Source organism: Chlamydotis macqueenii, chromosome 23, assembly GCF_036417535.1.
Source record: "Chlamydotis macqueenii isolate bChlMac1 chromosome 23, bChlMac1.mat, whole genome shotgun sequence".
Lineage (NCBI taxonomy): Eukaryota > Metazoa > Chordata > Aves > Otidiformes > Otididae > Chlamydotis > Chlamydotis macqueenii.
The window spans coordinates 2,441,445-2,468,577 of NC_141578.1; the positions used below are offsets into that span (position 1 = coordinate 2,441,445).

General features: G+C 47.8%; 1 protein-coding gene across 1 annotated transcript in view; it reads right to left on the reverse strand.

Moving 5' to 3' along the window:
• LGR6 (leucine rich repeat containing G protein-coupled receptor 6) overlaps positions 1-27,133 on the reverse strand; it is a 138,159-nt gene that overhangs the window by 35,811 nt on the left and 75,215 nt on the right. The window contains exons 5-6 of the mRNA XM_086765586.1: positions 10,514-10,729; positions 1,763-1,834 (exon numbers count right to left, since the gene is read on the reverse strand). Of these exons, the coding sequence (XP_086621712.1) occupies positions 1,763-1,834; positions 10,514-10,729 (288 nt within the window). The remainder of the gene's footprint in view (positions 1-1,762; positions 1,835-10,513; positions 10,730-27,133) is intronic.

Consider the following 27,133-nt stretch of genomic DNA (forward strand, 5'->3'; position numbering starts at 1 on the left):
GATGGCTGCACTTGAGGAACAGTGCGTTCCTCACAGATCAATGACTTGAAATATTTGCTGGCCTGGAGGTGAGAATATGATGCTCAGGCCAAGAGGAGCAAAAGCCAGCTCACTCTCTGTTGAGGACACTCCTTCAGTGTGATCAGATGTGGAGGAGAGTCTGGAGATCTTGCCCACAGCACTGTCCTTGCAGCTGCAGGCAGCTTGTGGAGAATGGGGGCTGTGGGATACTCACACACACGAGTCTGGGCCATCCGAGCCTGGACACAGGCAGACACAGCCCTGCTCCAAGGGGACAACCCCCGGAGGTTCAATACTCCCAGGTCAGCAGGGACAAGACTTCCACTGCTGCAGCCTGCAGAGACCCCTGTTCCCTGATGAAAGGTTGCCCTGATGTAAGCTGTGATGTTGCTGCATGGTCTGCCTGACTTATAGCCCAAACAGGGTTTTCTTCCATCAGCCAGTCCTCCACTCCCTACTGCAACCTGCCCGCCTTTGTGCTGCCTGGATGCCATGGCTCTGCCCTCATGTGCCTGTGCCCACCAGAAATGACTGGGGAGAAAGCCAAGCTGGCACAGTGATGGGGGAGACCGGTGGGGCACTGGAGGAGACCACTCAGCAACCTTCCTTCCTGCATCATCCCAGGCATGGTTCAACCCAGCTGAGCCGTTCTGGGTGGCCCCAGAGTGTCCCAGTCTGAAAGTACGAAAAAATGGTCCTGCCCCGAGGAGCGTGTCTAGGGACCCAGGCCTTGCATGCTGCTTCTGCTCTTGCCTGATTGCTGCTGCTGGCACCATGATGGCCACAGAGAGGCCGAGTCTCTTTGAATGGCACTTGAATGCTGGGAAGTGTCACCTTTTTGCCATGACCCAGACCCCCTCGTACTTTCCGGCAAGGAGTGAGGGCCTGACCTTGACCCCAAGCCTGCATGGGGGGACATGTTTCTGCACAACTGAACGCAACAGGCACCTCTTCCAGTCTTCCAGAGCCTTGATTTATTTACTTGCTTACTTATGTTTCCTCCTAGGCCAATGCAGGGCACATGAGACCCAAGCAGTTCATACTGCCATCAAAGGTGCTGTGTGCGCAAGGAAAGGCCATCAGATTTAAGTCGTTCTGAATTCAGGGTCACCCATCTGCTCCTAATGAAGATGTGTCCTGAGGGAAAGTTCATTCCTGCTTCTCATCTTCCCTCATGGTCTCCTGACAGATTGCCTACCCAGCCATGCCAAGAACATGGTGCAAGATGAAGTCAACTGGCTATGGGTGATGCCAGGTGACATGAGACCATCTCAAAGGGAGATATTCCAGAGATCCCCAAGGATTTTACCAGCCCTGAACTCAAGTCAGACCCTAATTTTGGTGGACTCACATGTTTAGGATGCTTTGGGACTCTGTGCATAGCTGAGGAGGTGAGGACACTCCCTAAGTAGGGCATGCATGCAAGCTCTGTGCATTGCACCAGGACTGGACTTGTGTTCAGGGCCTCAGAGCCCCCTCCCAGCCACTCCACCCACCCACAGACCCCTCTGCAGCAGCAAACCAGTTTGCACCGGTGCAGGCAGAAAGTCCAGTCTGCCAACGCCCCAGGTGGCATTGTGCCCTGGGCATCTGATCGCTGGGCTGGTACCCGGAGCCAGCCCTGCTGCTGAGCGGGGGACGAGTGACCAACCCAGAGACACCAGCCCTTTCCTGTGTGCTGGGCTGGAAGGGATGAACACACACGAGCTTTTTAGGACAGAGAAGAAAACGAGTGACTCACAGGGTTTCCAAGCTGTGCAGCCCGTCAAAGCCGTTGGCTCCCAGGCTTTGGATGCGGTTGTTGTGCAGGTGCCTGTGGACAAAACAAAGATGGTCAGTGGAGGTGCACGCTGACCTTTTCCTGCCAGTCTGAGCCGTGGCCCAGGGCCATCCTGCAAGATAAGTACAGCTTGGGCTGGGCTGATGAGGGTGTTTTAAGGTCCCCTCTCCTGCCGCATGAGACACATGCGAGGGGCAATAGCGCTTGCAAAGCAGCCACAGAGCTCCCGTTTCTCCCAGGAAATCCAGGCTGACATAATAGTTTCCCTGAGACCTCCACTTCACAGCTGCTGAATGACTTTGGATGAACATGCTTAGGCAAGAAACTTCAAAAACTATTATAGATCTCACCTTACATTGGGCCCAACCCTACAAAGTGCTGTGTGGCTTCAAGAGTTGTTCATGGGCATAAGGTGCTATCTAAGGACACAGTCATATTTGGACTCCTCAGAGCCTTAGTAGCAGCAAGAAGGCTTTGAGTTTGAAGTTAGTCACAGTTTATTATCTTTACTTGCAAAAAAAAAAAGATAATGCTGCCAGTTCCTGGATTAGCTCCAGTCTGATTGCAATGAAAATTGTCTTCATCTTAATGCTTCAGAGTGTCTGGCTGAAGTGCAGGGGCCATGCGACAGGCTGATGAACATTCTCTACACTACGGCAACAATTTTTGCCCTGTTCCACTTCATTTTGGTGCCATATGCCACAAACATCTATTGCTTAAGGGCTCTGGAGCTCCCAGCCTAAATGCTGGTTCTGGAGGGTCGTGTGCTGGGAGCCCCTGCAAAGCGACCTGGGGTACTTTTGCCTTGGAAGCTCCATAGGCGATGAGTTCCCTGGAGTCCCATTTGCTGGGTTCTCTGTTTCCACGGGCCACTTGCTCCCTTACTCAGTTACTCAGTTTTTTGGCAAACCCAAGACCTTAATACCTGGATTCTTCCCCTCTGACCATCAGAGACCCTGTGTGCGTGTGTGTGAACCTCTGGGTGGTTTCACCATCTGTCTTCCTTTACAGCTGGTGGGACCTACATGCATCTCCCTGAAATTCCACTCAAGAGCACCTTGAAGTCCATATGGAGAGACCCTGGAACAGCTGGAGGAAAGCCTGCTGAAAATCAGGAGAAGACAACCCACTACTGCCCAGCCTGCACTTCCACCAGCCTGCGCTTAAGCACATTAGTGATGCCCACACTTGTGCTGGGATGGGCTGTGTGGAGAAATGCCCGCTGAGGAGGTAAAGTCCTTTTGGGCAGGAGACCCTCTTTGCTCTCTGTCGGGGTTTGCCCATCAGTTCAAGTTCTCCATGAACACAGTGCCATGTGGTTGATCTGCTGCCACACCACTTGCCTTCGAGGTCTTTTCTCCCTTGCCCACGCTCAGGGACACACCAGCCTTTGTCCAACACTGCTCTGCCTTCTTCCAAGAGCCTGGGGGAGACTCCACACTGGCAGGTGGATCAATGACTTTTTCGTTATTTGCTGCTTGATCTAAATCTGTCTCGGCTTGAAAAATCTCTCGCTCCACCTGGATTCAAGAGTGAGCTGTTTGGCTGAGCACAGGCAGCTCCCTCTGCCAAATATTCTAGGGTAAAACAGGAGGGAGTGGGGAGCGGAGAAACAGCCAGGCTCTAGGGCAGTTTGGTAGGGGCTTGCAAACAGAAACCAGCCAAATACGGATGTTTGTCGTTGGGATGAGAACACACAAACATTTCAGAGGAAGGGGAAGGGAGGGGAGAGATATGTGATAAAATATGTTTGCTCCTTTGAGCAAAGGGGAAAAAAGAAAAGGAAGTCGCCTGCAAGAAAACTTGGTTTGATTGTGACTCTTAGAGGAGAAAAGAAGCTGAGATCACAATCAGAATCTTACAGGAGAAATTTCATCACAAGAAAAGAAGTTCAAGTCCAGATGGTTTCCTCTATCAAATGTCATGGGATAGCTCCAGATCATGTTGCCCTTACTTCACTTGGCACTTTCAGTGCAAGATGGTGCCAATAATTTTGGGTCCCTTTGAGTACTGGGTACTGCATTTGGCAAATTGAGAGTTTGGATCTGGAGCTGCTCTGTGATCGCAGCAAGAGGTTCTGCAGGAACCCCTTGCCCCATACCTCTGTCTGCTGCAAGGAGACAGCGTGAGGAGAAAGGAAATGCTGAATGCTAGGGAAGATATGAGCTCCCTGGAGCTTTTTTGGGGTGGTACAATAGGACACCTTGTCTAAGCTTGGGCATGCTGAGCAGCTGACTACTATCACTCAAGTCAGGCAAGGAGACAGAATAGAAAAGCAGTCACCTACTGTGTTTATATTTGGCTCTAAAGTGCTTTGTTTGGAGGCAGAGTAGTGAAAATCATCAAAATGATGTTCTTTGTTGGTGAGAAAATTATGAGCAACCAAAAAAAGAGAGTTATTAAAAAATTTGCTGTCCAAGGTGAACTGTAGAGTTGTTACCCAACCACATGGCAATAATAGAAACAAGAGAGTTGGAAAGGTAAACACTTGAAAAGACATTCCTTTCTTCCATCCTGCCTTTTTTTCTCCCCTGGTAAACAAATTTTAACAAGTGGAATTGCAACATCTCCAGTGTTTGTCAATTTGAGCTCAGCCCACACGACGTTATATTCTGCCCTGTAAATTACAGCTGGTTTGATAGCAGCTCGAGATACTTGGTTCCGGACTATAAACAACCCTCTTGTGATTCAAAAACATAAGTAGTTTTTAAGCCCTTGCTGTTCCTATCGGAGTGAGTATCCACCACTGTCCTTGGGAAGATCAACGAGCCTTAAGATCTGTCTGTCTCCCTTTGCGGGTCAGGACCATGGAGTGGGGCTGGTTTTGGAGCTGCTCTCATCCATGAGAGTAGCTTTGCCCAGGAAGAATCAGGACAATCATTGGTTTTTTGTGGGCTGGCATGTAGGCTGTTCTTCAGTTATGCACCTCCAATAGAAAACAGCGGTCTCTTTGCAAAAGCGATTTTCATGACTGATCTCTGGCAGGATGGCAGACAACTTGCCCCACGTGCTCCCGCAGCAGCACAAGTGCTACCGTGTGTCATGAGACAGGCTAGCTATGAGACCTGCAGGATTCACTTGTGCCCCATGGAAAATGCACGTCAGTTTCTAGAAGGAAGATTTTCTGTCCTTTGCAACAATTTCTTATCAAAAATCGGGCATAAATGAGATTTTTCCAAATCATCCCTGCAGCACTCCTAGAAGATTTTTTTTTCCTTTACATTTGACTCCCTTGTCCGTGTATTTTTCCAGCGGATGAAAAGATCCTGGAGAACAGCCTTGCACTGAAGTGAGAGACAATCCAACACAGGCATTCTCACCACGAACTCCAAGTCTGGAAATGCCACCTCCAATGCCACGGTCACCGCTGTTGTTTGTCTTACGCACAAAGGAAAGCAGGTTGAGCTAACGTGCTAAACACTGGTTCAATAAAGCTGCTTGTCTGCATGAACAAGACCGTAGACTGCAAGGAAAGGGAAATTATATTACAACCGCATCATGCACTGGTGAAACTGGCTCTGGAAGGCTGAATGCGTTTCTGGTACCCACATTGTTGACTGGATGTTGATAATTTGGAGTGGGTGCAAAGAAGAGCAATAAAAATGATCCAAGGGCTGGAAAAAACTAGGATGGAGACTTAGAGAACTCAATCTGTTTAGCTTATTAAAAATAAGATCAAGAGGATGAGTGCAGCATAATGTATAGGATTCTTCCTGGTTAGAAAATGGGTACTAAAATGGTTCTGTGATTTAGTGGAGAAAAGAATAATAAGAACAAATGTCTGAAGTCAAAGCCAAAGAAAATTCAAATGGGAACTATGAGCTTTTTTTTTTTTTTTTTGGTTAACACTAAGGATGATTAACCACTGGAACAAACTACAAAGAGAAGTGGATTCTCAACTGCTTTCATTTCTAATGACTTCATTTTTCTTCTCAAAAAGGACAAATGCAAACATTTTCCATCATTTATTTGCATTAGATGATTTGAATGAAGTTCAAATCTGACATGGTATGAATTCTCCCTCTGGAGCAGCCATTGCCATGATGAATTTCCATCTCTATTGTGGCAAAATTGTCTTTTTCCTCAATTTGGCCATGGATAAGCAGAGAAACCTAAATCATAAATGGTGCAAATTCCCACGGAATATTTCCAACAGTGAAGGATCAGCATGAGACTTTTCTGGTGAAGAACAAAGCTCAGTCAGAAGCGTTGTTCTCAGGGGTGCACTGGAGTGCTATTCGCTTCTTCCTCAAGTGATGGGGAGGGAAATTCACTTTTGCAAAGGCAGCGTGCTCAGTGCTCGGAGAGAGAAGGCACTTTTGCAAATGAAAATGCCCATGGATGTGACCCAGATGTTCCAGGCGATATTGTTCTTAGTAATAATGCATTGCACATGCCTGGCACTCCCCGCCAACATCAAGGTTCCCAAGAACTTCTCGGATAAGGACTTGTTAACTCCCTTGTATAGGTGAAAGTAGAGATGCACAGTACCACACTGACACTCTGATCTACCAGACTGGGATTTGTCATGTTGGTTTGCTCTGAGTCCCACAGATGGCAGTTGAAACCCCTGGCGCTCATCTCCCCTGGAAAGCAGGGATGAGATGTTTGGCATTTGCTCCCAGGCAGGGAGAGCACTGAAAATGAGTGGTCCCTTTTCAAAGTTTTGGCCAGGGTAATGCCAGAACACTGACCAAACTGGGAATGGGAACTCAGAAGTCTTGGAAACTAGTTTTCTCCTCTAGTCACTAAACCATGCTGTTGGAGAGAGAGCTGCATCATGTCCTTACATGATAAATACCTGTAAGAAAGAGAAATTCTACTAAATGTCCTTAATTTACTGTCTTCAGATCTTAACACATTCAGCTGGAAGGTCTTGCTGGGTGACCTAGGAGGGAAGCACTTGCGGGCGATTTTCGTGTCCTTGACAATAAAACGTCAGCTGAAACTGGGGTTGCATAAATGTTAAGTGATGTAGAGGGGGGAAAACCAGTCTTATGTATGCAGTATATGCTCAGTATACTGCAGCATGTGCAATAACAGGCTCTTAAATATCTACAGAAAGGACATCTTGGTGTTTAGTAGCTGTCAAATAAAGCAAATAAAATGATAGGGATAACTAGAAAAGAGAAAAAAAAACTTCCCCAGAGTCCTTGCTTTTGACAGACTTGTGTGCAGGCAGGGAAGGGTCAGGGCCAGATAAGAGGAGTGGAGCATCTTTTTTGCATTATGGGGCCAAGTTAACTCACTGGCTCAACTCGCTGCATGCGAGGCAGCAAATGCCAGGTCCTTTTGACAGCGGGATGTTCAGCATTGCAGGAATGCTTGAGTCAGTGGGGTTTCCAGGAGCTTAGGCTCCCTGTGGACACAAAAGGAGAAGGATCGGCATTTTAACCTAACTTAAGGGATTCCCTGCCACGTGATGGAAGTAAAAATACTCAAAGACCTTCTCTAGCCAGGCCCATCATTAGAGGGCTGCAGGGCAAACCTCTCTGCTGTCTGGCCGTGTCCCATCCACATCCTAGCATCTCTGCTGAGAGTGCTCACAGCTCCTTTGGTGACACCAGGAAAGAAGGGACCTGCAGCCCATTTCAGAGATGTGGTAGCAAGGACACATCTGTGGTGCTGGGGCAATCCTGGCTACGGTTCCCAAATTCATCCATGTGAGATTTTACTGCAGGGCTGGCGTACCCCTCTGGGGAGGGGGGCTGAAAGGGGAGCTGTGATTCCTGGTTTGGGAGTTGACTTTCTGTTGAATTCAGCTGACAGAGGAGATGAGGGACGCTAATGAGAACTGCTGTCATGCCCTTTATCAGCCTGTCAGCACAGCAGCATGGGGGTTTCAGATGCTCACTTCTAAATGAAAATCTTCTATGCCAGAGAAAAAAGACACTTCTTGTAAAAAACCCTCTGCTTCGTACAAATCATCAGCTGAAAAATATTTAGGACTATTTCTGCTTGCAGATGCTAAGACACATTCTGTCCTGAACAGATCAGACTTGGAGGTAAGATCTCCAGTATCGTATTCCCGTGAGCCACCCTGATCAAACAAACCATCTCCTTCTGCCAACAGCAGCACAGTGCCAACATCGCAGCACATGAAGCCGTTCTTATCAAAGCTGGGGAAAGGGTGGCGCCAATTGCCGCGACTCACAGATTTCACGATGAGTGATTTACATGAGGCTCTGCTTACTGATCACCCTGCAGCCCTAGTTAGAAACCCACGGCAGCAATAGATGGGAATAAGATCAGGGAATTCCTCAACAGAGGTGTAATTTGTTAGCAGAGACGGAACCCCTTAACTTGTTCCAGATTGAGGTTTGTATATTCTGATGTTAGCGCTTTGTGTCAGTGCAGGACGATCACCCGCACCTCTCCCAAAGGCCAAGGTGTGTGGAGGAGGAAAGGCGCGTCTCTGCACCTGGGAAGGTCATGCCCGCAGCTCGGTCAGCCGTGCCCGTGCTCCTCCACATCTGCCCTTGGCTCTCCTCCCCCCGGTGCTCATTTTTACACCTCTCAGGTTAAAAGTTCCCCAGCGTTTAGGCTAGCAACCAGCTTTTCTCAATCTACATGCGAATTCAGACACGTGGAGGGAATGCACACATGTATCGTCTGCATCCTGGTAGGGAAAGGCTCCTTGCCGTCTTTGCTACCCAGCTCGGCTGGCTTTTGGGAGCGCGTGCTTCTTGGCTTGGCTGGGTGAGTCCAAAGCAGGAGGAACACTGGGTGACTTTCTGCTGGCTGCGCGCTGACAAGGGTATGCATGGAAGCATGGGAGAGATTTATGGGGCCAGTTGTGCCAAACACTTGTGATCCCACAAAAATTTAGCATCGTGTCCCACAGCGCCTGGCAGGATCACACATGTATTCCCTTCCAATTGTCTGTGGTGGGACATTATTCTCTCCCTTGTGACCTAATGGTCAATGACTTTTATTTCTTGAGCTTGCCTGTTTAATTAAGTTGCTTCTCACCCAAAGTATGGGATAAGCCAGAATGAAAGCAGCATGCTTCTGAGACTGAAATAAAATCCCAAATGTCAGCTCACCCTCTGTGCGAGTTATTAAAGCTGAATGAAGTGGTTGCATTATGACGGTCATGGGATGCCTTGTAGAATGAACACTATTGTGGGTGAAAACTACTTATTTGACATTTCTCAAGTCGCTTTTAGCATTTCTCCTAAATAAGCCTTTATGCTTTGTCTAAACAGTTGAAGTTGATGCTTAATAAAACTCTTGACTGTGCTTTGTCCAAGCACTTTCTATGCTGGATGGCTTCAGTAAACACTTTAAATTTTGAAAGCGAAATAATAGCTAAACTTTCACTAAGGCATCACACGCTGAGGTTACTTAATATCCTGGTATCAATAAGTACTACCAAACTGAAAGGTAGCATTTAATGTAGATACAGGAGCTCTAAAGTAGTTGGCAACCACACCTGAACTTGCTAATCAACACCAAAGAAAATAATGACTAGCTAATTTGCACATATAAGCTTCCTTTTAAAAGCTAGATAACATACAAGCCTCTGCAGATAGGAAAGTTGCAGCTCCTGATGTAACTGCCAAAGACATCAGTGTGTCTCATCATAGAGTCATAGAATCACAGAGTGGTTTGGGTGGAAAGGGACCATTAAAGCCCACCCAGTCCAACCCCCCTGCACAGAGCAGGGACATCTCCAACCAGATCAGGTTGCTCAGAGCCCCGGCCAACCTGGCCTGGAATGTTTCCAGGGATGGGGCATCCCCCGCCTCTCTGGGCAACCTGGGCCAGTGCTCCACCACCCTCAGCGTAAAAAATTTCTCCCTTATGTCCAGTGTAAATCTCCCTTCCTCTGTTTTAAAACCATCACCCCTCGCCCTGTCACACCAGGCCCTGCTGAAGAGTCTCTCCCCACCTTCCCTGCAGCCCCCTTTGGGCACTGGGAGCCGCTATCAGGTCTCCCCGGAGCCTCCTCTTCTCCAGGCTGAACAGCCCCAGACCAGGTATCTTCCGAGTGCAGCACTGCTCTCTACATTGCTCTGAATGCTGTCAGTAAAATGTTTATAACACAAACTGGAACACAACAGGCACCATGAGGTTGTGATCACGGCAAAGAAAAGTTGATCTGCATCTACAACACAGTCATGCAAATAATCATACGCAGGCTTGGACAAGGTGTTGAGGTTAGATATTTAGTTCAAAATCATATTTGGTCAAAAAGTTTTCTTGGCATGCTTTCCAAAAAAAAAAAAGCATTGCTTTTTGACCTGGCTGCAATTTGTTGCAATTTTATATTTTTTTTTAACATTGATAGAAATTTCTGTAGTTTTAACAAAGCAATTGGAGGGGGAAATAAAAATTTGAGGCTTTTTGTTGCTTGAATCTTCAGGGAAAAAAAATCTGCTTTTTGTTTCTAATATTGATTTTTTTTTTTTAAATGCAGAGCACTTTTGTACTATATTGGGGAGCTTTTTGGCTCTTCAGTGAAAAGTGGGGAAAACATGAAAAAAACCAAAAGAGGCAATTTTAGCATTTCATATCAAATGGCAGGGATTCCTTGACTCTCGTGAACAAAACCCCTGCCTGCCACCCCGGCAGCAAAAAGCTGCTCCGGGGGAGCGACCAGCAGGTTTTCCCACGGGATGGAGACCCCATTTGCCAGGCACGGTCAGCACCTTGTCCCAGCCGGAGAACGCCGTGGCTGCCAGGGAGCAACAAGTGGAAAAGGCTTACAGGACCACGAGGCTGCTGAGGTTCTGGAAGGCGTAATCGGGAATGTGCCAGATCTGGTTGAGAGCCAGGGTCATGGCTTGCAGCGCTGGCAGGTGGTTGAGAGCTTGGACAGGGATCTCCGTCAGGGCGTTATCGTCCAGCCACAGGTGACGCAAGGAGAGCAGCCCCTCAAAGCTCTTCTCGGGCACCACAGAGATAAGGTTTGCATCCAGGCGTCTGAGTGGGAAAGAAACAGGGTGGGGATAAGTGAGAGATGGAGCTTTATGTGCCCGCAGTGATGTGCAAAGGGAGTTTTGATGCCAAGGCGGGATGGATTGATGGCCAGGGAGATTGGATTAGGCTGTAAATAGCGGAGGTCTCGGTGCAAGGCTCCTGCCTGTGCTTGGAGATGTTTGACCAGCACCAAGGATGATCCCTTCTTGATGGCCATTTAGCGATCCCAACTGATGGCAGCACTTAGATAAAGTGGCTGGGCTAAGTCTTTTACAAGGACCCGCCAGATGGACACTGTCCAGCTGTGGCTTGCAGGCACCCCCCTTAAAAATAAGCATCAAAGCTGCATCCCCTGGGGCTGGGCTTGCCGCGGATCTGCCTGAGCCCATCTGCGGAGGCACAGCCCTGTCTGGGGTACCCCACAGCGCGCTCAGACCCACTGCTGCGGGATCTGCAGGACAGTCAAACGGTGCGGCCAGAGCCCCAGCCCAGAATAAAAGGATTTGTCTGGAAATGCAAAACATGTGGCAACCTTGCTTGGGGTCCTGCGTTTGATCCGAACAGCCAGAGCTACCTGCAAAAGCACCGCAAGCGCGTCAGACCATATGTCATGGCGCAGGAATTAAGCCTGTGCTCTCTGTAACGCACATGTTCAGGCCTTTCTTTCTCCTTGATTTGCCAATTGCTTTTTCTTTCTTTTTTTTTTTTTTAATTTTTTTTTTATTTAGTCATGGAAACCTTAAGGTGGTTGAATTCAAGATTTAATTTGATGAGAAACTTTAATTTTTAAGACATGTTTTTTTTTTTTCCAAAATAGAATGAGAAGCCAAAAAATATTAAGCTTATTATTAGAAAAAAGAAGTTTAAAACCTAGGTTTGCAAATCATCTCTCTTAAAGATCTCTTATTCCAACAGTGGTGAGCAGGAGACAATGTGTTATCTGTAGATTTTCAAACCAAAATATAAGAGGAAAACACTTCAAATTTGGATGAAATACCAGGAACCAATTATACCAAGGAGAAAGAAAATTCTAATTTCCATCCACAGCCAACAAAGCTTATTTCATTATTCCAAGCTATCTAAAGGAAAGATCTCTGAATTCAGATTGCAAAGAGAAAGCACTTTGTCTCTTACCAAAGCATGAGAGAAGGAAGTTAACAGAACTGTCATGGCTCAGCCCCCAAATCAACAATCCTCCATGAAAGAATGTGGTATAGAAATTAGTATTTTTTACTACATAAAATAATATTTTTTATGAAAGTTGAACACTGGAGCAGACCCCCCGACACTGTCTCCCCCAGCACCAGACCCTTGTCCAAAGAGCACAGACATTTCCTAATTCACAAACCACTCCCCAGCACTCTGCTGTAAACTCCTAGTCTGCAGGAGGAGACCAAAGCCCCATCACGTCCACGGAGCAGGGAAGACCTCAGGTGCGAGCTGTGGTCCCTGCAGTAGGGCAGGGGTGGTATTTCCTGGGTGAAATTCTCAGATGATCCTGGGGAACAGACCTTGTCCTGTGCCACAGAGAAAAGCATTTCCTGCACTGGCTGGTCTGACCTGGATGGACACAGCTGGAGATTTGTACCTGGTCGAGAATTGCAGTCAAACCTTCTTGAGATCTCCTTTGCACAACTGTCCTTTAAATGTAGCAGACAAGTCTTGATACAACATTGTCTCAAACTGAAATGGTACCCCGAGGTGGATTAAATAACTAATTACTCCCATTTTGCCACATTGATGTATTTTTCCAAACTGCAATACACTTGCACGATGGACATGTTGCAAGTTCTGCCTCAATTTACCTCCTGTCAGCAAGACTACAAACAAATCAGAGCATAGCGTCATTCATCTTTCCGAGAAGACAAATCCAAAAGATAAAGAGCAGAAATCAAAACTCTGCAGCAGCTCAAGGTAAGATTAAAGACTCTATTTTAAAATTTTCATCGAAATGTTTTGGAACAAGAACTTTTTGACCAAAATTAAAACTTGTGTGGGAAATGTTAATCTGTGCTTAATTTTTCCATTCCGTCTTCAGCATAAGAATTCTGTTAGTTTTTGGCATCATAATTTGTTTTTCAAAAAAAAGAAGTACTGCTTACTTTTCTCAGAGGCATTCTTTCATCCAAATCCCTATATGTTTACTGAAAATCATTTTAAAGTGAATGCTCTGTTTCAAGTTTAATTAATTAAAGAACAGACAATGAAAATATCCACTGAGAATAGTTATCGTTTTTCAAAACCAAATTAAGCTTTCAGAAATGGAGCCAAGGGCTGGTACACCGGGCTGAGATGTCCAAGACAGGGACGATGGGATGTGAGGTGGCCCCATGACCATCTGCTTTAGGTCCTGCTTTGGTCCTGCACTTCTGGGTGAAGGCACAGACATGAGTCACAAGCGAGTTTGGCTTCAGCGTGACAGTGGCCCAGGTCTTGGGGAAACCATTAATGCGGCCAGATTTGCTCCATGATTGGGAGACTTCTTTACATCCATGGCCCACAGGTATGGTAGGAGTGCCAGTGAGGTAGCGCGGGTCCTTGGTGGATTTTTTTTTATGTACTAGGACACCTTCCTGTCTTTGTGGATCCCTGTGGTTAGTACAGGGGCAGTAACTGAGATTCATCTGAGGAGTTTGTTAACTCTCCGGGATGGCCACTAGCTTTGGGCATACGGCAGCTCCGAGACAGACTCACACGCTGCCATCAGTGAGAGCTAACCTAGGTCACCTCTGCAAGACCAAACTCAACCTCAAGTCTTCTCTCTCTTCACCTCTGCAGGGGCTGCCTGGTAGCCATGTGGCACGTTGTGATGCCTGTGGCCACTGTCCATGAGACACTATCTGGACAACAGCGTGCCTGGGGAGTGTTGGTAAGCTCCAGCCATGTACTTGCTCTCTTAATCTGCTTCAGAGTGTGAGAATCAGACCTCAGCCAGATTCCTCAGGGAGACTATCTGCTGGTCGCAATGAGATGGACAAGGGCCTGAGCAACCTCAGGAACAGCAGCTTGCTTGGACCCTAGCACAGCAAGATCCACTTCTCTAGAGACAAGGAAGTTAAAATTAGGAACAGAGAAATGTCCAGGTGAAGACATTTCATATAGAATCATAGAATGGTTAGGGTTGGAAGGGACCTTCAAAGGTCATCTAGTCCCATGCAGCATGACGGGCAGGATTCCTTATGTGCCTTTGCAGCATCGACAAGGGAACAGGGAACATGGACTAAGTGATGGCTGTGTTCCTGGTACCAAAAGGTCTCTGGGTTGTTTAATTGCTCCTCAGGTTGTTGCTGGGTCCTTCTGGAATAGAGAAGCATTCTTTCTAATAAAAGCTGTGCATGTGGGGATTGCTAATTGCTATGGCTTTCAGACAGCTCTCCACTCTCTTCTGGAAGGAGAAAAGCTGAAGTTCTTGGCACAGAGTTGTTAGCAATTATATCAATTATACTAAACAAAAACCAACCCAACAGTTCTTTCCTTTCTTCAGTGTGTGACTCTGGCTCCGTAAGTGTTTTGTGTTATGATTTATACCTGAGATAATTGGGCCGATTAGTGGGTAAATGGGACAGCGCAGGCTCGGGCTGGCTCCTCATCTTCCACGGAGATGTTTTAATCTTTATTTTGCCAAATCACTCAGTTGGTTTTCCTTGCAAGCATTAACCCGTTTGTTGCTTACAGAGGATGATGCCTCTTTCACAGAGCTGCTGGATGGCTTGGAAGTTGGACTTCAACTTATGCCGGCTGTCGAGCAGTGTTGTAGGTCTGGGAAGCGGATGAGACACACAGTGGTGTCCAGATGTTTGCAAAGACAAGATTTCCAAGTGACTTCACAGGCTCAAGCAAGGCACTGTAGAGCATTGTCCTCTCTGTTGCGGGCAAAAGGAGCTGATTTTAAGTGGGACATTCAAGAACAACAGCACATGAAAATCACCAGCTGCTTGAAAGTCTCAGCTTCTGGCTTTAGATCTGCATCTACTGCTGATAGCTATGGGGCATTTACATGACTTCAGCATGACAGCCAAAAGTCCTAAAAGTGCCTCTAATCACTTTATATTTTACTCCATTTTATGTCTTAGGGACTACAGAGATGGGGAGAGAGAGAGGTGCCTGGGAAGAACATTAAAAGTCCCTTGGCTTTTGGTCTGAGACGTTGCCTATGGCATCTTTGTTCCTTGAGCAGATGTTCAGGTCTGTGCTGAGCTATGGGGAGAGAACCAGGTCAGCATCCAATGCAAGCGTGTTTGAGCTCCACTGGCTGGTACCTTTGCTGCTGTTGTAGCCAGTGGCAGCTCTGGAGAGCCAAAGGAACCTGTGTGGGGTGGGCAGGACAGCCTTCATGTGGGTGTTCAGAGCCCAGCATGGCTTTGAAGAGTCACTACATTGCTTTGAGCATTGTCTGTATTTGATAGAGGCTTCAGGAGGAATTGCCTGCCTTCTTGCCAGGATCAGTCCAGAGATGATGCTAGGACGAAAAACATTCCTAGAAGGAACCAAGCAGGTAGGGAAGTCCTTTCTTAATGAAAAAAGATCAAGAGTAGGAGATTCCTCCTTCCCAGTGTGCAGAAGAGAAGCCAGTGCAGTCATTGCAGCCACTCAGGAGGTCCAGGTGGTGGTAGGGTTTGTTCCAAGAGCTGCTTCCAGAGTGTTTCAGAGGATGTACAAGTATGTTTCCTGGACATCTGCAAGCACATGCGTCCTGCTGTCTGTAACACGACTGGCAGCAGTGTGCAGCAGTGGATAACCAGAAACAGTCTCTCTGTTCCCTAACAGATGTGGTGCAAAACTCTTGAGCTATGACTGGCAGAAACAACTTTGCCCATATCTTTCCAATTTCTTTTGGCTGTGCAGAGCATTTACAAGGGGAACTGCAGCCTGGAAACCAATAAATATACACAATGCCATGCTGTCAGGAAACATCCTGACTTTTGCTGCAGTTCTTCCTTGCACACAGTAGAGCCAATAACAGCCAGCTGTCTGGATGCCTTAGACAAACTGCGCAGGAACCGCTCTGCAGTGTGGACTCAGTGATGTTCCTCCACCACCCACAGCCCAGGCACAACGGGACACTGGGACCTCCAACTCCAACCCATCCTGCCAGCATTTTTTTGCGATATACTGGGCTATTGTTTCACTTGATAAAGTTGGAGAAAACTTGCCACCAAAGATCATAGGCAGCATTGGGTGGTACTGGGCTGGGCTATTCTCTCTCCAAACCGGGGAGCTCCTCTGCATCTCGACAAATTGTCAGCAGCAGAATACAAAGCACAGAGAAAGGATGGTCTGGAGAGAGAGCTGCAGCCCTCGAAGGACAGAGGGATGACCCGGCAGCGGTGGGAGGAGGAGCAGGTTGCCCACTCCTCCCTGAGACCATCCCTTTCTCGGAGCGAGGTGCTTGCTGTCTTCCCTGGCCCCAGCGTGCGTGTGTGTCGGCTGAACAGAGCTGATCTCACCAGAAGCGTCTAATTGGTGCCTTCAGGCAATCATGTCTCTCTTCCTGTCTGAGTTTATCTTGAAAGGCTTGATTGAGTTACCTCCTATCCCATAATAGGATCTAAGTTCCTTGTAGTAACATAAGAAGGAGATGATGTCACTGCAGCTAGACTTCTCTGATAACTTACTAATGACTGGGGCCAACACCTCAGCTCCTTTCTCAGGCAAAACTCCCAGACGCACTGAGTCAGTATCTGGCTTGTGAGCTCCCAGGGAGCTCACCGTGCGAGGAGCCGAGGGCGCGGCGAGGGAGGACAGCTCCAGAGCCCTGTAAAACGCCCAGCTCGAAGGCACTCTGTTCCCCTCTGCCACTTCCCCCTGCAAGCCAGCTCCACACGTGCTGCTCTTTCTGCCACACACAGCACCCGATGGGGCCCGGACACACAGAGATAGGAGGTTCTGGGTCCCGGAGCCTGCCCAGAGCCCAGAGCAAGGGCTTTTTCCAGCAGCTGATAGCAAACGGGATAGGAGAAAAGCAGCTGGAGACTGCAGTGCTAACCTGGAAGGTAGGAAACTGGGTTCAATTTCTGCTCTGCCTACCAGAGGTCCTTGTGGTCATAACATACTGCAGATGCAGTGGGAGAACAGACCTGATGGAACAGGTCCAGAGGAGGCCACGAAGATGATCAGAGGGCTGGAGCACCTCTCCTGTGAGCACAGGCTGAGAGAGCTGGGGCTGTTCAGCCTGGAGAAGAGGAGGCTCCGGGGAGACCTGAGAGCGGCTCCCAGTGCCCAAAGGGGGCTGCAGGAAAGATGGGGAGAGACTCTTCAGCAGGGCCGGTTGTGATAGGATGAGGGGTGATGGTTTTAAACTAAAAGAGGGTGGATTTAGACCAAATACAAGGAAGAAATTTTTTACACTGAAGATGGCGGAACACTGTCCCAGGCTGCCCAGAGAGGTGGTGGATGCCCCATCCCTGGAAACATTCCAGGCCAGGTTGGCCGGGGCTCTGAGCAACCTGATCTGGTTGGAGATGTCCCTGCTCCTTGAAGGGGGGTTGGACTGGATGGCCTTGATAGATGCCTTTCCACCCATGATTCTATGATTCCACAATTCTATGAAAGACACATTATTGAATAGGTAAAACATCGCCTGCTTCAACATCTGGGCTCTCTGCCTCTGCCACAGAAGAGCTCACAGACTTCAAACAAGACTCAGATGAGTTCCCTAGCTCCATTTCCAGACTAAACACTCTTGTCACATCCATCCCCAGCAGTGAATGAAAGTCCAAGACGCAAACATGTTCCCAGTCCCTTGGCTGTGGAAAGGATCTGGCGGAAAAGTTGCAGGGCTCTGTTTGGACTGCAATGAGTCTTCTCTCCTGACTTAATGGGACATGAACCTCTGGGAAGCCCTCCACAAGGGATGCTCAGGAAATGAAATCAGAGCAATACTTAGACTCCACACAAAATGCCTTTGGTACAAACAAGAGGGCTTTGTTATCCCCAGTTGCAGACACCTCCAAAACCCCTCAGGTCAGAACCGTGCAAGAAGGATTGCCAAAATCTCTGTGCAGCTATAGAAACTGCTGACAGTTGGGCAGCTGCTCTCCACCGCTGCACCGACCAGCCCTCTCCCTGGGCATCTGGGATTGCCTCCCTCGCCCGTGGTGCCAGGCACAGGGAAATCCGTAAGGCACAGAAAGCAGCCAGAGGCGAAGCAGAGTGGGTCAAAGGCCCACCAAGGAGTGTGGGTCCTGCGTATCTGCACACAAGCTAGCTGGAAAAGAGAAGGAAGAGCAGCTTTTGGGGACAGAAGGGACAGGACACAATGCTGTCTGGGGAGAGGGGCTCTGAACAGGTCATGATGCCCTGAGAGATCCGCAGGGCCAACCGTGTACTGGGACATAAGAGCCAGCTCACACCCCGAATGCACAGGGACCACGGCCAGGCCAGCTGCATCATGGGGTCCTGTCTGGCAGTGGGGACCTGCAGAGGTGTCACAGCTGGGTTCACGTCTACCTTGCTCCATCCACTCCCCACTCGTGAGCTGACATGGTGATAGGGCTCCAGATGTCAGTCTGTGGTGTTTGACTCAGACAATCATTGCTAGACTGATGGTTATTTTGTTTTGATGGACACTTGGGTGGGGGCTTCCTCCTGTTGAGGTGCTGAACGGTACCCTGGTGTGTTTGAGTGCTCCTTGTGCTGGGTGAGCACATGTAGGATCCCCCATGATCTTCCAATGCAGCCAGTTTTGTTTTAGAAATTAAGTAACCCTCACTCTTATAGCTCATAGACTGTACTGGGGAGAAGCACTGGCCTTTGCTGACAGCCTTGAGCCTTGGCGGTCATGCGTGGGTACATCACTTCTCACAGAACATGTGTGACCCACAGCTGCCAGATGATGTCCTGGAGAGGAGTGCACAAGAGCTCTCCATCTCACCAGGGCCTGAGACCCTCTAAGGTTTGGCTCCTCCACAAGCTACCAGCTTGTTTTAAACAGCATGGCAGGGGTTGCTTTGGAGGTGTAACACTGAGTTGTGAAAACAGGACGAAGTCCACCTGTCTGGGATTTGGAGCTAGCTGTCCAGTGCTCCTGCTCTGCTGTGGGCTCAGTGTGACCCTGGAAAAGTTGCTTGGCTTTTCTCTGTCTCCTCCTTCCTCTGTATGCAGGGAACAGTAGCTTTGCCCTGCATTGCAAGGGGCTGTGAAGGGAGCTGCCTTCCTTCAAGAGCGGTTAGCACTGCAGACGGCTGTTAGGAGAGAGATTGCTTGGACCCTCTACAGCCTGGACTAGCAGGGACCTCACAGGTCATGACTCTGAGCTCCTGCTGCCAAAGATACCATGTCTGTAGACCCTGTCATGTTCCTGCTGCTCCTGAAATTTTGTTTTTGCACATCACATCATTTGGCTAAAAGTTAATTTGGTATTTATCCTACCAACACAGCTAGTGATTCCTATGCCTTACCTCGTAAGGTGAGACAGTTTTGTACTTTTCATCCCCGAGTCCACTGGCTTGACCATGCTTGCATCTACCTTGCTGTGGGAGGAACTTCTTGAAGTCCACAGGATTATGAAAGAGGCAGAGAGTTAAAGATGAGAACAGACTAATGTCTCTTACATAGAGGACTAAAGGCTGCATAGATGGGTGCCAGTTTAAATATGTTGTTCATTTCTTGCTTGCCTTCCTACCTACAGTTTACCTGAAGCTTCTCCGTGGTTCATCATGAGTGCTTACACATTCAATGCATGTAACATCTGGGACCCATCTTCATTTTGCACTGGCACATCTACTCTATGTAACATCTGGGACCCATCTTCCCTGCTGTGTGGCTCTATCTACTGTGTGTAACATCTGGGACCCATTGTCCATCCTCTCTGTTGAGCCGTCACCAGGGAGATGCAGCATGCCCTGGATACTTACGTGGATAAGCGAGTGAGTTAAGGTTCATGAGTCCCCATAATAAAGGTCAATGGAAAACACATTGGAACTTACTATACAACCAACACACAGGTGTGTGTGGATTGTAGGTGTGAGCTGTGTTTATTATTTCTTTAGTGTCTACAATGTTCTAGGCACAGGGAGGGCAGGTAAGACAGCACGTACCTCTTCCTGAAAGCTGTTACAGCCTGAGATGGGAACTGACTGTGTATGAGAAGGGGATGAAGATGGAATTAAATTTCTGTGTTTGTCAGGGTCTCTATAGAGGGACGTTTGCTTATTGCAAGGTGGGTACTGCAGTCATTGCGGTGTGGGCAGAGAAAAGTAGGAACAATATAGATAGACAAGTGACCACCAGTTTCACCTTGGTGTGAATGATCCCTCAAATATTTATCCAAATGGAGCTCCTGGTTGCCACACTGGATTGCTGGCAGTCAATATAGAAAAGTCTGGAGGTGACAACAGTATATGATGGGCATAGCCATGCAGGTACAACCTCTGCCAAGCTGCTAGAGAAATACAGCTCAAGCCACCCAACCTGTGCTGTGACCTCTTCACTTAGGAGCACAACTGGTGAGTCCTGGAGGTGCTGGGGCATGACAAAGGTGTCACTCACCATCACCCCTTCCAAGAGGCACCGGCCACAAGCTCAAGGAATGGGAACATTAGAAAGTGTAGTCTCAAGAGAGGAACTGACTCAGGGGATCATCATGAACATGATGGCCCAACTCAAGATCACTGGCAGCTGAAGAGCCTACTCTCTACACATTTCAGAAAACAATTTCAAATGCTGTAAAGGGATGAAACTGCTGCTTTTTACCCAGTATGTACACAGGTGCAGTCGGGATGGAGTTCCTTTATCTTCTGACACTATTCTTGGGAGGAGATAGCAATTTAAGCAGACAGTGTTTTTTTTCTGTACTATTTACCAGCTCTACCACACAATAAAATAAGTTAGAGTGACTGAAGTTTGCTAAACTTTTAGCTGTTAGTCTGATAAACAGCAGAGCACTCTTGTCTTTCTGGGAGACGAACCCAGGGATCCTTCACACCACAAACACTCAGAAGATGGGCCATATGGACATTTCCTTAACATAAACTTCAGTGTCACATTGCTCGAAGCCAGGGACTACTGGATGGAGGACAAACGGAGGCAGGGATTTGTTGGGTCACTGCTAAAGAGAAGTGTTCCTGGAGAAACAGCTTGTATGTTGTCTTTAAATCTTCCTTTCAAAAAAAAAAACTATTGAGGTCATTTTAGTGGGATAACCACATTGCATTTCATGCTTTTTTAATCCTAAAGCAGAAAAGACTCCTATCTGACCAGCTGAGTTCCTCCCACTGACAGGAAAAAAGCATGTCTATGGTGCACCCAGTACCCATGTCAGAAGCATTTCTCATTTCTGACTTGCCTCCAGAGCTATGGTTACAAATTCAAATCCCTCCAGCTTCAGAGTGCAGAGAAATTCGTCTCTGGTTAATGGGTAAGCTGCTCCTTGCACTTGTATTTTTGGGCAAGAAGATCTCTCTGATAGCTTTCTCTGGGGGCTCCAGAAGCATGTGCTGGGTCATGTGCATGGGGTCATGGAGGAGGAGAGATGCTCAGCTCTGCTTTGGTATCCATGCTCTGATGGTGCGTGTTAGCTTGGTGATCTGTTTTTGCCAGATAAAAGTGTGAGGTAAGGTGAGGTGAGGTGGGAAAAGGGGCTTTTTTTTTTTTTTTTTTTTTGCTTTCCAAGGGCAGGAAAAACACATCTCATCCAACGTTATTCACATAGAACTTGAAACCAATTATAGGGTCTTTCCATAGCCAGAAGAGAAAATCAGAATCCTCCAGAGAGTGATTCATCCCTCCAGACAGGGCTCTGAGATAACGGGGATGATTCACCCTCTGAAGACTCTGAAGATCGTTTTCCACTGCTGACTAGCTGATATGAGTAATATCTAGACGGCTACGGTCAGAGGAGACAAATCCACCTGGTCTGCCTGAGGGAGACGTGGGCACAGCAGAAGCTTACCTGAAGGGAAGGAAGGTTGTATAGCGAGGCCGTGGAGGATGACTCAGAAGAATTGTATTTTCTTCCTGGTGGTATCTTAGGATCTCTCACCAGGAGGGAAGGATCTAGCACCGCAGTCATAGCAAAGGCAGGAAGACACCAGCCTTCTGGTCCCAGCCACTTTCAGGCCACAAACCTGGCCCAGGCTGCTCTGTTGTAACGCCAAACGCTAGCGTGGCCGATCCTGCTCTGTTCTTTGAGGGCTACAAAGGGGAGGCAGTGAATCTGCTCATTTGGTCCTACTGGGAACACGGTGACCAAGCCAAGATTTGCCTCTGGCTTTTTGAAGATGTGTTATTGCTCATCATTGCAGTAAAAATGCTAGTACTGTTGAAAGGTATTGGGGGACACTCTGTAAATAACACAGGGAGACAAGATGAATGGCAGAGAAAGCTGCTGGAATAAGAAATAAGGTCCTGCCACACACTTTGTTTCCCAGATACTCTCGAACCCAGACCAGGGATTTGTATCAGGTCAGTGTAAGCAGAGGAATACCTCCAAAATTTGAATCTTGAACTGGATTTGTGTTTTAAAATAGCTTTTTTTTTTTTTTTCCCCTCAAACCTGGTCTGATATTGCCAAGCTATTGCTGCCAGTCCTGGTGACAAGCACAGATCTGCGGTGACAGCTCAGGCTGATCACGCACTGGCTGAAGTGGAGAAAAGAGCTAGCGAGCAGCAGGTTGGATGACGGCATGTGATACACAGAACCAGAAAAATCTTGTCTGCTCGAAGTCTGGGCAAAAAAAGCAATAACTCCTCTGAATTTGGCTGATTGTTCCTGAACTATATTACAGGAAGTCCCCACAGAGGAGGAGAGTCCAGTCCCTTCCAGGGACATCAGCCCATGACATGAAGGCAAAGAAGGAAAATACAACTGTTAAGGTTTCCTCACTATCTGAGCACTGGCTCAACTACACAAGATACAAGGTCTGCCTTGCCATTTTCAGGCAAATCTCAGATTGTGCACGCAACATCTGGGAGGAAGGATCATGGCACGTGGAGCCAGAGAGGCTCCTGCTTCCACACAGCTGGAGAGTAACGCTAACAGGAGCCAAACTTCAGCAAGGACTCACCACACCATGGCTACATCACTGCGTGAACCTTACCTGCAGGACATCCAGATGTGTGGGTACCTGACTGCAGTGTTCACTTGGATGTGGTAGACATCTACTCTTGGCTCCTCCTAGACTTTTGCCTTTGTACAAATACCATTAAAAACTTAAAATGCCAAAATGGAGACCAGACTTCCGAAAACAAGAATGGGGACAGACCTCCACCCACTTAGCTGTGCTCATGGCCGCAGCTGGCTGCTGAGAAGAGGTTGCCTCAGGGAAAAGAGGGGATTGCAGAGATGGGGCAGGAAGGTTTGGAGCAGCAAGTGTCCTCTAGAGTGGAAGGAACAGTGCTGCCTGCACTGTGACACTTGTTCTGGGTCCTCCTTCCTGCCACAGGCATGCTTTCTGCTGCAAAGTGGTGAAATTGAAGGGCCTGTGCTCTCAGCAGCAGCAATCACCAAGAAAGTACTTGCAGTTGCTTTGCTTCAGTCTATCTTCAGATGTGCCATTAAGAACTACCTCACTGCTCTTCCCTGACCTCTTTCATTGTGCGCCAGAAGGACACTGCAGCCAATAAATTCTGTTACAGGACTGAGGTGGTCTTGCCACAAGACAACTTCTATGCCAACAGATTGTAAGTCACTGCTATGTTATCTTGACTTTATAGATTTCTGATTTTTCCATAGCTTTTATCCTCTAAAACCCCAATGGAAACAACACCTTTCTTAAACCTTACTGCATCACACGTGATTTATGGAGAAGAATATTGCTGTTAACAGTAAACTGTCAAATCCCAAATAGATCAAAGAAGTGAAACGAGGAATGACTTGACTGAGCTCTTCAGGCCACGCTGATTCCAAAGTAATATTTTTCTTCCTTCTGTCATAAGAATTTACATGCTTGTGAGAATCTGATCAGGTGGGGAGAGCTTTCCTCCTTTGTATACATCAAAGTCCACATGTTCTCAAATTGCTATATGTCATTCTTTGCATTTTAATCTCCGGCCATATGTATAAAAATAATTACCTGCCTTGAGGGACAGAGGATGAAGTAGACTTTATTGCATTTCCATAAGACTCCAAAAGGTTCCTGCTAAAGATATCAGAGAAGTGGCAAACCAGTGGGTTGGAGGAATGGGTTTATTTTAGTTATAGGTAAAATTAACCTGTATGCAGGCAGTGTACGATCAGGCTGATGCTAAGAGATTATGAGTCAATGCTAAGAGATTATGAGTCAAGTAACGCTGGAGTGAAATCAGAATATAATGGGAAGGAAAGCATCAAATTGATTGCTTTTAAGATCAGTGTTTTTAAGAACAATGCATATGACACAGTTTGTCCTCCAGGTTGCATCCTATCAGCTTATGAAGGCATCAAATCCTTCTGCAGGACAGATATAAAGAGGACAGACACTGCTGTCATATAAGCATCTGAAATGGGAAGGAGATGTTAGCAGGACCAGTGGTGCTGGGACTGGAGTGCTCCTTCAGGGAGACTGTGGCTGACTTCAGCTGGAAACAACAGATTGGTGGCAGCGTGGCAAGTGAATCCTGCAAATATTTCAGAGGGATGCAGTGAACAAAGACTGTGAGGGAGAAGAGAGAATTAAAATGAGAGCGAGGACAAGATCCCAGGGAATGGGACCTGCTGGGTTGTTGCCCATCACCTGTGTATGTTTGCAGTGGTGATGGCTAACTGCATACTGGGTGCATTAGCCACCGGACAGCAGGAAATGCTTTGCTCTAGGTGACTGACACATGCTGACATGGAGGGAAGGTCTCTTGCTTATCTGCAGTTGGTTTCCTGACGTAGTGCACACAGGAGGAGCCACCAAGAGACAGAAGACGGATGGAGACACAGTCACAGATGTTTTTCCTGGGCCCCTTTGCTTTAGCAAACACTCCATCAAGCCCAACAGCAGGAGAGTCAATCCTTTTGGGATACAGGGCTAACAACGTGCCCACAAAGACTGAAGACAGTGTTTCTTGGCATTGTGGTGCATCTTGCCAGGGTGACAAGAGAAAACTCAAAGTGTGCTGTGGAAAGGAGGCAAGAAGAGCCTGAGCTCGTGGTGCAGGATCTTTAGCTTTCGCTCCTCATGAAGGGAAGTGCTGCTGCTCCTGTTGGGGAAAGGGAACATCGCAGGGCAGAGAGCGGGGCGTGAGTGAGACGTAGGAGAGGCTGACGGCAGAGGAAGAGGTGAATGCAATGGGGAGATTTGTTGAAAAGTGGCTGGGAACCATTCTCCAAGTCTCATGCGCCACAATTAGTTTCTCTGCTTGCAAACACAAGGATGAGGCGGGGTATGGACTCAGTGTGCTGGAGGCTGCTGGGGCAGCGGCAGCTGTGGCAAAGTCCCATGATCAAGGCTGGTCCAAGGCCCTGACTTTTGCTGATCGCTTGGACCAGGCAGAAATATCTGAAAATTACTTTATTGGACTAAATGGGCATTGCAGACCTTTAGGCAAGATATCAGACTTCTAGTTCCCTTTTATCCCAAATTTTAGTATTGTTTGACTATGATTTACATGCTCTTTTTCTCCTCTGGAGCAGGGTTACCAGGGTTCTCAGCTTGGAGAAGAGAAGGCTCCGGGGAGACCTTAGAGCAGCCTTCCAATACCTAAAAGGGGCTGATAGGAAAGATGGGGAAAACCTCTTCAGCAGGGCCTGCTGTGACAGGACAAGGTGTGATGGCTTTAAAATAGAGGGAGGCAGATTCAGATTAGATATCGGGAAAAAATTTTTTTATGCTGAGTGTGGTGGAGCACTGTCCCAGGCTGCCCAGAGAGGCAGTGGATGCCCCATCCCTGGAAACATTCCAGGCCAGGTTGGCCGGGGCTGTGAGCAACCTGATCTGGTTGCAGGGGGGTTGGACTAGATGACCTTTAAAGGTCCCTTCCCACCCAAGCCATTCTGTGATTCTAAATCCCTGCACATGCAGGCCAGGGGATGGGCTAGGGCTGTGGTTAACTCCCTGATTCACATGCCATGCTACTGAGGACTTAATGACAACAAAAAGTTTCATACACAGGTGGGTATCACAGCTATAAGTCTTCTCAGCTATGTCTCTTTTTGAACTGTGTGTCCCTCTCCATCTGCGAATGGACAGTACCAGGCACCAGTGTGAGCGATCTGTCTCCGAAGGCAGGTGCTTACTTCCAGGAGATGGGTTCCTCCCCCAGTGCATATTCTTCTCTCTCTTGACTAAAGAGTGCTGCTCAGACACATGAAGATGAGCTCAGTTGGATCTTTCCACACTGCTGATGTCCCGCTGGGGGTTGGATGACTTTATGTGTGTTGGCATCGCTGTTCCAGCTATATCCATGCTCCTGGAGTCTGGGGTCTACATGAGGTGACACGCAGCCACAAGTCTCTGTGGGAGGAGAAATGAGCTCCCACGGGATGGGAGATAAATGACCGGATGCCTTTATCCAGCAGGGAGAAATGTGACTCTAGAAGCTTTGTGCTTACGCTGCTGTGTCTTACTGGGTCAGAAAACCTGCTACGGTCCTAGGGATCCCCAAAGTCTCTCAAAATCCCAGCAATTAGCTATTAATGCAGTTCCTCCTCAATCTGGAGGAGGGAACCCCAGTCAAATGTACAGAGCTCTGGGATTCACTGACATAGGCTGGAAATCAGATTACCACACTGAAAGCCCAGTCTTGTACTGTGGAGCAGAACTACAGTGGTAACTTTGGGAAAAATGCACTGGGCCACCTAGACATCTTATCTCCCAGAAGCCCCTGGCCTCAAAGGCATGTGAGAGGAGCTGTGATGGCTGTCCGGAGGCCACCATATAGCACCCATACTGGAAAAGCTGTAACACTTCTGGCCGGCACAAATTCTCCCCTTCCTCCTCCAAATTGCTGTAGGCAACACCCACCCAGACGAGCCAGACACATGCTAGACACCTTCCCAAAGTGCTGATCTGCAAGAAAATCCAGAAACAGCCAGCCATTCTCATCACTTTCCATAAGGATTTGAAAAAGAAAAACCAGGAGTTTATCTTGATCTCTTAATCCATCAGTTTTCTTTTCTCTTTGCTTTCTCTACCTCTGTAAGCCTGGTAATTATAATTTATAGCACCTGCTGACTTTGAAATACCTTCGACTCCTCTGCCTGGCAGAGGAACAGACACAGTGCCCATCTGCTTTAGGTAAGTGCGCAGAAACCACAAAGTCGTTAATTAGACTGACACACGACTCTTCCAGAATACACATGGTATGTTGTTACTGCACCTATAAACCACTGGTAACCAGATCCTCTGCCAGGGGATCACAACCGGATCAGAGCATTACGTAAAGCCTTGGCACCTCTTGCAGGGCTCAGAGCATTGCCATCAGGTGTGCGTGTTCTCTCTAATCCTCCCCACTGGGCTTCCCAACATGCTTCCCAGATAAAGCAAGCCTGCCGGGAAGCAG